The sequence below is a fragment of the Glycine soja genome, chromosome 14 (genome assembly GCF_004193775.1).
Source record: "Glycine soja cultivar W05 chromosome 14, ASM419377v2, whole genome shotgun sequence".
Classification (NCBI taxonomy): Eukaryota; Viridiplantae; Streptophyta; class Magnoliopsida; order Fabales; family Fabaceae; genus Glycine; species Glycine soja.
This window is the reverse complement of record NC_041015.1, coordinates 2,371,710-2,381,510: the sequence shown is the minus strand read 5'-3', so window position 1 is coordinate 2,381,510 and position 9,801 is coordinate 2,371,710. Positions and strand designations below refer to the sequence as shown.

At 36.2% G+C, this 9,801-nt stretch overlaps 1 protein-coding gene and 1 pseudogene across 1 annotated transcript; one reads left to right on the top strand and one right to left on the bottom strand.

Moving 5' to 3' along the window:
- Positions 1-455: 455 nt before the first annotated feature.
- Positions 456-8,459, top strand: LOC114384808 (DExH-box ATP-dependent RNA helicase DExH6-like). Its single transcript, XM_028344608.1, has 14 exons — positions 456-713; positions 853-943; positions 1,095-1,410; positions 2,184-2,258; positions 2,493-2,537; positions 2,936-3,026; positions 3,155-3,213; positions 3,668-3,817; positions 4,458-4,510; positions 4,822-4,855; positions 4,995-5,084; positions 5,169-6,173; positions 6,542-7,627; positions 7,737-8,459. Exons 1-14 carry the CDS (start codon positions 575-577, stop codon positions 7,995-7,997), a joined length of 3,495 nt encoding a protein of 1,164 aa, XP_028200409.1. The 5' UTR covers positions 456-574; the 3' UTR covers positions 7,998-8,459.
- Positions 8,460-8,649: 190 nt separating this feature from the next.
- On the bottom strand, positions 8,650-9,801 carry LOC114385222 (annotated as a pseudogene).

The following is a 9,801-nucleotide window of genomic DNA, read 5'->3' as shown; positions in this document are numbered from 1 at the left end:
CATATAAACAAGAAGGTATTTACCTAGCTTTCAGAAAGAAAAAAAAGGCATTTACCTAAAACGGAAAACAAAAACAGATAAAATGGAGCAGCGGAGAAAGATACGATATACACGATGATGGAAGGAAAGCACAAGTACCAGGTAGGGCATAACTTTTTGTTTGGATGACGCATGGTTTTTAGTTTTTTTCTTCCAAAGTTAAATGTTGATTCTGGTTAATTTTTTTTAACCATATTGCCACGTATTATCTATTGTTTTATTAATGATTAATTTTCATAAAAAAATTAATTTGATCATATCTAGTAAAGTTCTTTCATTTTAATTACATTTTATATTTTTTCTATACATATAACTCGAAATCGACTAACGAATTATTGGTTAGTAAATTAAACATTAATATTAATCTAAGGAGTTAATTTATTTTCGATAATCTTATGCATTCACCTGGATGCAATGCAAAGCCTTATAAGGTTTAAAAATTTAACATTTAACGGAGCAAAGACAAAAATACAATAGTAGTAGCTGCAGCTGCGCTTGTTGCATCAAGTTACCCACTGGGGATTTGTTCAATTCAATGGAAACGACGACGAAGACGAACAAAACAGGGAAGAAGAAAGGAGAGCCACTTTTCCGTCAAAACCCCAACGTTGATGAAGTCACCAGGATTTGCATTTCCCAGATTCTAGAACAATTCCGAGCTTCCAATGATGAAGGTATTTTTTTTTTCCTTTTTTCTTCACCGTTTCATGCACAGAAAACACAACTTTCTCGTCGGAAGGATTATGATTTTTGCATAACTATATCCATTCGTGAAATCTGGGTTTTGATTATTTATTTATTTATTTTCTGCAGTGTACAAGTTTGATGCTGGTTTGTCCAACCAAGAGCGTGCTTTGGTGCATCAAATGGCCCTCAAAATGGGGTTTAGATCTAAAAGTTATGGGTGAGTGTTAAGGGCAGCACATGTAAATTTGCCACTTTTAGTTAAATCTGTAAGAATTATTACTGTCAAAATTCTTAAATGAAATAGTTGGTGATGGAATGAATGCTTTAGATTTGTGTTATTGTTGATATTCGACGCGTGTTTTGTGTAGGCTAGGGAAGGAAAGGAGAGTGTGTGTTCAAAAAATGAAAAAGAAGGTTGACACGGATAACGGGTTTGGAAGTCTTCCTCCTTTCACATTTTCTGGAGAGGCAAAGTGGGTGTTGGGTGATTTGTTTGCTCATCATCCACCCGGTGAGGGAAACTTGTGGGAGATGGTTGGAGAAAATAGTGAAGACACTACTACTGACGGAACAAAACAGAGGCCGGGTGATATTTTCAGCCGGCCCTCTATGACCAAAGCTGAAATTGCTAGGAGATTGGAAGCTCTTGCTTCTAGAATGAACAATGTCTCTAACTTGAAACAGGTCCTCTTTCTTTCGCTCTCCTTTCAACTTCAGAAACCTACATGTATGAGTTTTGTTGGTGAACCTATATATTTGAATTTTGTTGGTTAGAATTTACTTCAAAATAAGGGAACTGAATATTATTTCACTAGCAATAAAATGGTGCAATGGCTAGTATATATATATAGACGAACAAATTAGGTTGTGTCCCATGCTAATGGCTGACTTATTGTCACAAAATGACTTCATTGGAGTTTCATATTTTATTTGGAGTTCATCAAGTACAATTTCAACAATAATAACTCACAAACCCTTTGTCCATAGCTCAGAATTTTGCCCCTGCACTCAACCTTGCAACTATATTTTGCTTTTTTGCTTCTTCATGTGACCAAATTACCATCCAAGAACATGCGATACCATGAGGTGGACCTTTTTTTTTATTAATAGTGGATCCTACGTAATCTGCATTTGTGCACACCTCCATGGACAACTTTTCCACTTGTATGATTAATAGGCCACTCCTGAACTATTCTTTCAATACTATAGAATTTCATTCATTGCCTATAAATGTTTCTCATGAAGATCCATAGTTATCAATCTTGGATAGCGACATGTAGTGCTTGTTTTCTGTGTGCATGGCAAATCATTTGTCTGTACAAAGAATGAAAGCAATTTGTTAATCCTGCTACACATCAGAATGATGTTTTCTTATTATTCCTCTTCTGCCATATATATAGAATTTGCAAAAGAATAATCTTGTTATTGAATTATTTGTCTGATTTCCATTCTCGCAGATCAATGAAGGGAGATCTAAGCTTCCAATTGCGTCTTTCAAGGATTCAATTACATCCACTGTTGAATCTCACCAGGTTAATTTAAAATTGCCTTTGGATATGCATCTACTTGGTAGCTTGGGTGCTGATGGTTGCACTATAATTAAACTTATATGATTCACATTGACATGCTTAATATATCAAATAACATAGTTGAGTAAGATTTTAGTTTTACTGCATTTCAACATGAAAATTAAATTGAATTTGCAGATTAAATTTTTGCATGTGTTTTGGTCTGTCTTAATATTCCTTTCACGTGTTTCAATGCAGGTTGTTCTCATATCTGGTGAGACTGGTTGTGGAAAGACTACGCAGGTTACTAATTCTTTGTTTTGTCTTTATTATGGTACAACTACATTTACATATAATTTGTTTGTGACTGTTTCAAGATTATCATTTTTTGGTTGTATGTTGATATTTTTATAATTGATCCATTTAGTATGTATGCTGGTGATATGACTCTGCACCCGTATTTAATTTTTGTATTAATGCACTTGCCCTTTTTACCCTTAATATAAAATAATTGGCTCAAGCTTTGATAATTGTGGACGCTGATAATTTTTTGATGCTTTGTGATTTTGGGTTTCACCCATCTGTACTTCCATCATTGTATATGGACCAAGGTCTTTAAGTAATCTTTCTATGCTATGCAAAACATTTATCTTTCTCTTTTTTTTATTGTCCTGCTTAACTTTATATTAAACATGATTCAGGTCCCACAATTTATTTTGGATCATATGTGGGGTAAGGGAGAGGTATGTAAAATAGTTTGCACTCAGCCTCGGCGGATCTCAGCAACTTCAGGTGTGTAACTCTTTCGGACTTAAATTTCAATGTTCCTTTTTTAGTCTTAATTGAAATGTGTTTCTTTCAATGTTCCTTTGTTAGTTTTAATTGAAAAATTTGTTTCCTTCTGCCGTTTCTATGTTTAGTTTCCGAGAGAATCGCTAGTGAGAGAGGAGAGACTATTGGAGAAAACGTGGGATATAAGGTAATTTTGTTTATGTATCTTTGGTGTAGTAATGGTACTCTGATCCTTTATTTGGATTTATTTTGTATAGAAATATTTATTTGAACATTGAGCATTGTCATCATAATCAGACTAGTTTTTTGCATTCGTATGTTACACTCTCACAACACACCATGTTTTTATTGATACTGAGGAGGAAATCTATAAGATGTCATTAGTAACGAAGAAGCTTGATTTTTCTCCTGTCATTGCTTCAATCTACAAATATCTTTTCTATTTTCCCATATCACTTTTTTTCTTACATAGAATTATGACTTTTTGCCCTTCAACATTCAATATCCTATGTTGATTATGCCAGTCCCTTCCGAAGCACTGATTTCCTTGCTTCTTATTGGAGCACATTGCTAGTTTTCCTAGTGGTTTACATCTCATGAACATATAATTGTGTGGCTTACATTTTAAACAAAAAATCCAGATACGGTTAGAAAGCAGAGGTGGAAGGCAATCATCAATTGTGCTATGTACTACTGGAGTGGTATTAAGGGTGCTGGTTTCCAAAGGTTCTCATTCGTCAAAGACAGGGCGTGTGAAGGATGAGATTTCTGGCATCACTCACATAATTATGGTACTTGTAAATTATTTTTTATCTTTAGCTAGAGCATAAACTATGGTACTTAATCTTTGGTAAATACTTCTTCTATACCTTATTTTTTTGAGTCATTTGGATGGTTAAAAAACTGGTTATTAGGTATGACTGGTAAGTTCTCAGATAAATTGGTTAATTGAAAATTCAAATTGACTTGGAAAATGTGTTCAAATCCAAGACATTATTTTTTGAAATTGTTGTAAAATTTGGAGCTGTTTGGTTTCAGAAAATATTTTTTGTTTTTACTTTTAATTACAAAAATGGCACTTGTTTTACTTTGTTTCCTATTTTCAAAAGTTTGTATAGGAAGCTGTGAAAACAGAAAATAATAATTGGTTTTCAGATGGGTATCTCCTGCAATGGGTATTTGTAATACTTTGAGGGGAAGTGTACTTTGAAACTTTCTTATAGGTTATTATCTTAGAGACTTCGTTGTGATGAGTGAGAAGTGAATTCAAATGTCTTCATATATTCCCTCTTCATGAATCTTGGCATATGAGGCATTTCCTGCATATACTTTCCTTGGAAAGTATGCCTTGGCACTGCAAAGCATATCTTGTGCATCCTTTCCTTGGAAACTATGCATTGCAAACTAAGGTGACATTCATTTTTTGTTCAGGATGAAATTCATGAAAGGGATCGATACTCAGACTTCATGTTGGCAATCATCAGGTATACCATTGAAAGGAACCTATTGGCCTTTACTCTCTTGTGTGGTATAGTTAAATACAAATGTATAAATGCTTCTTGCATAAGCTTGTTCAAAATGTTTTGCACCTAATAGCATAAGCTTTTTGGGTAGAGTTGAGTCGTTCCTTGATGAGTGCAAATGCCTTTTTTTTAGCCACAAGTATCTGGCAATAACTTCCTGTTATATTTAATCCTCCCTCCCAAAGAAGAAAGATTATACATAAAATTACTTGCATAAGAGGTTTGTCTGGTTTTTGGACTAATATCTCTGATTCTTGGTAACTTATATGCAGAGACATGCTCCCTTTATATCCTCACCTACGTCTGGTCAGTTCAAACTTATTACATTTATATCTTTTTGTCTCTATTTCTGTCTCCTCTCATTCTCTGCCTCCTGTCTAGTGCTTATTTAATTTATAATTATGTTATTTCCCGTTTTTAACCTTCTGGTGCTCTAATATTACAGATATTAATGAGTGCTACCATTGATGCTGCTAGATTTTCTCAATATTTTGGGGGCTGCCCAATCATCCATGTTCCGGGCTTCACTTATCCGGTACCTATATAGTCGTAGATTGTAAATTAGCTAATACTTTGTCAAATGTTTCTTACTACAATTGTCTATCCAACCTTTCTTCAGGTCAAAACTTTCTATTTGGAGGATGTTCTTTCTATTGTAAAATCCCGGCATGATAATCATCTTGATAGTACCACATGTAGTATTCCAAAAAACACTTGTGAGCTAAGTGAAGAAGAGAAGCTTTCCATTGATGAAGCTATTAATTTGGCCTGGTCTAATGATGAGTGGGACCTGCTGTTAGAATTGGTTTCTTCGGAAGGAACCCCAGAACTATTTAATTACCAACATTCTTTAACTGGTCTTACTCCGTTAATGGTGTTTGCTGGAAAAGGTAGAGTGGGTGATATGTGCATGCTGTTATCTTGTGGGGCAGATTTCTGTTTAAGGGCCAAAGATGGAATGGCTGCATTGGAGATCGCTGAAAGGGAAAACCAACCAGAAGCAGCCGAAATATTGAAGAAGCACATGGATAGTGATTTTTCCAACTCCATGGAAGAGAAGAAGTTACTTGATAAATACCTGGCAACAGTCAACCCAGAACTTGTTGATGATGTTTTGATAGAGCAGCTGATAAGAAAAATATGTATTGATTCAACAGATGGAGGGATCCTTGTTTTTCTTCCAGGCTGGGATGATATAAATAGAACGCGTGAGAGATTGCTTGCATCATCCTTTTTCAAGAATTCCTCAATGTTTATGCTCATATCTCTGCATTCAATGGTTCCAAGCATGGAACAAAAGAAGGTTTTTAGGCGCCCACCTCATGGTTGTCGCAAAATTGTACTATCAACCAATATTGCTGAAACAGCCATCACCATCGATGATATAGTGTATGTCATAGACACTGGACGAATGAAGGAAAAAAGCTACGATGCTTATAACAATGTGTCAACTCTTCAGTCATCTTGGATTTCAAAAGCAAGTGCTAAGCAGCGAGAGGGACGTGCTGGCCGTTGTCAACCTGGAATATGCTATCATCTATATTCAAGAACTCGAGCAGTTTCCTTGCCAGATTTTCAGATTCCGGAAATTAGGAGAATGCCTATTGAGGAGCTTTGTCTGCAGGTATTCAATCTTCCTTGATTGGTGACTCAGAATCTTGGTTGTTTTTTTATACTCAATGGTAAAAAAGTTCTCTGGTATCTCATTAGAGTGTATTAAAAGTTAGAAAATGGCAAAAGTTAGTAACTTTGCAATGCTATATTCAAACTTAAATTTTTTTCATGATCTAATTTGCACGATGCTGTGTAATGTGGTTGATTATTGGTTTGTGCAAAGGAAACACCTTTCTTGTCAGGTTTTGGGAAGAGCAAAGGTCCTTGCGGGGGGGGTTACAAGCAGGGTTTCAATGGACTGATTCGATATGATAATGAAACAAGACAATAATTTTCCCCTCATGTTAGATTTGGTTCTTACTCTCTCTCTTGTGACAGGTAAAGTTGCTTGATCCAAGTTGCAAAGTAGAAGAATTTCTATGCAAGACATTAGATCCTCCAGTTTTTGAGTCCATACGCAATGCAATTATAGTTCTTCAAGATATCGGGGCATTGTCAAATGATGAAAAACTCACCCAACTAGGGGAGAAGCTTGGTTCTCTTCCTGTTCACCCATTAATATGCAGGATGCTTTTTTTTGCTATATTGATGAACTGCCTTGATCCAGCTTTAACTCTTGCATGTGCATCTGATTATAGAGATCCATTTACACTTCCAATGTTACCTGAAGAAAAGAAGAGAGCTTCAGCTGCCAAATATGAGCTTGCTTCTTTATATGGGGGTTGTAGTGATCAGTTTGCCATATTGGCTGCATTTGAATGCTGGAATAATGCAAAGAAAATGGGTCTAGAAGCACGGTTTTGTTCTCAGTATTTTGTGTCTTCAAGCACCATGAATATGTTATCAGGCATGCGCAGGCAACTCCAAGCAGAACTAATTCGACTTGGGTTTATTCATGAAGACGTTTCAGGTTACAGTGTGAATACACATGACCCTGGTGTGCTCAATGCAGTTTTGGTAGCAGGTTTGTATCCAAGGGTTGGGAGGTTTCTTACAAATAAAAGTGGAAAAAGGGTTATTGTTGAAACAACAAGTGGAGATAAAGTTCGCCTGCACAATCATTCCATAAATTTTAAGTTGTCATTCAAGAAAAAATTAGATGACACTTTAATTGTGTATGATGAGATTACTCGCGGTGATGGGGGTATGAACCTAAGGAACTGCACAGTTGTTGGACCACTTCCACTTTTGCTGCTTTCAACAGAGATTGCTGTTGCCCCAGCAGAAGAAAATGATGAAGGGGATGAGGATGATGTAGGAGGCAGTGAAGATGAAGCTGGAAGTGAAGATGTGATGGAGTTTGATGCTGAGTCCAGTGGAGGCCGTGAGGATAAGTTGATGTCTTCTCCTGATAATATGGTTAAAGTAATCATGGACCGTTGGCTTTATTTTTGTTCAACAGCAATTGATGTTGCTCAGCTATACTGCTTGAGAGAGAGATTATCAGCAGCAATTTTATACAAAGTAAATAACCAAATTTTACTTGTTTAGTTTTTCTTGTACTTTTCACTTTTGTGATTTATCCATGTCATTCCTGTTATGATATTCTTGACACATTGGTTTACATTTTTAGGTAACAAATCCAAGGAATACACTTCCTCCCATCATGGCGGCATCTGTGCATGCTATAGCTTGTATTCTGTCTTGTGATGGGTGCATTGGTGTGCCAGCAATGTTAGAAGGTGTGGAAACACTAACCACTATGGTAAATGCAACAACTTTAGGCAAGCCAGCAACAGGTACTAGGCGTTTTGGTAAGAGACCAAAAGGATCCCTTGCAGAGCTTTTAAATTACGATGGGCGCCAGACCTCTGGGCCTTATTTTAAAGCATAGGAAGTTCATCAAGTTGGATCACCCCAAACCTGATCCTGCTTTCTCACGATAATGGTCCAAACGGAAGGTTGATGATTGTATGTTCAGTTTTGAAAGAAGCTTATATTGAATACAAATCCTAACAGTGAAAGTTAAACTTGCGTTCAGCTTATATAGAGAACAAATCCTGACAGTGAAAAATTCAGTCAGAAGATTGCCTTTTTGTTCCTTGTGCAAACAATGCCTTCTTGTTCTTGGTCGGCAGATGCGTTTGTGCCACAACTTTCAGGTGTGTGCGCAGTGAAATGAGATGATGGATTCTGGACACTAGTTCCCTCGCTTGTACAACCACATAGTAAAATCTTTGTAAATTCTAGTGTGAACGTTTAATATGAAGAGTAGAATGTAGAATAGTTAATGAAATCTTTTATATTATAAAATCAAAAAAGGAATGAAATCTATGTGCTGTGGGCTTTGAGTTGATCATGATATAATATTTAGAGCGTCAGCGGTAAACGTGAGATTTATGAGCATCTTTCTTCATGTCACAAGTCAAGATTTTTATTCTGGAAAAATTGCTCTGCTAGTCAGCCTGATAGACCTAAAATCTAAATTTATATACTTTCCACAGTGGAACTTTGGAAATATGTCAGTTTTTGAACAACTGATCGTGTTAATGTCTCCACAAAACATAAGCAAATATGAAAATGATGTCAATAGCATCCCTTCATATTTGATCCATTGATCACCGCTGTTACGTCTTTCAATTAGCCTCAAAACAGAGTTTGATATCCCAACTGTGTTGAGGACATCCAATGCTTTCCTATGAGCACTCTGCACCAAGATTATAAATCAAACAAAAAGGTTATATCAGCAACTACACAGAAAGTGATATCAGTACACTGCTAATTATTACTAGAATTATTATTTAAAAAAATTATCTGTTATATGTGGAATGCACTGAACTGAGAATTTTATGACAGAATAGTGGCAAGAATTATTTCAGTTAAAACAAAACCGGAGTGAGTTAAGATGTCTATAATGAAACAGACCAAAATAGAATAAAAAGAACATCAGAGAGACAGGAAGCTGAGAGATATCACACCAGCACCATTACATTGTCATTTTATAAATGCCCAGATGCTGAAACCTAACTATTTAGGCAATTACCATATAAATTTTCAGGAAAAAGAAACCATTAACCCCCCAACCCCCAACATAAAATATATGACCTACCACCATTCACAACAGAAAGGTGATGAAATCATAGCAAAACCTAAAGTGTTGATGAGTGAAGGCAGCAGTTAAGATATACCTTCAAGCGATCTCTTTGTCCATGTATTGTAGAGAGGATGGCTTCCCCAACTGCATTAGCATTTTCCAGCTCGCGCGGATGGACATTGCTTGTGCCTCTTCATCATAAATTCTCAAAACATGACTTGAATCCCCATTCAGCAACATGCAAATTAGCAAAGTCAGATATGCAGCAAAGCCAAAGAAACAGTGAATCACTAAACCAGAATGTGACAGTCAGCAATTACACACAGCTCTCCCAGAAGTTCCGCTCTTTCTTTCGCTTCCATCATCAGCTTCTGATTCCTCAAGTTATGTTTATCCAAACTTTCTCAACGATTCAGCCTCTTCAGCTATCTGTTCCACTTTTCTGCTCAACAAAAAGCATCACAAGCTTAATATCCTAGCAACTAAAACAAATGAATGACACAAACAGCAACTGCATCTCAATCTTGCTACCAAACATTCACATTACATATCATATTCAATGAGTTTAATTGCACTGAATTGGGGCAAGCTTTTCTGCCCACAT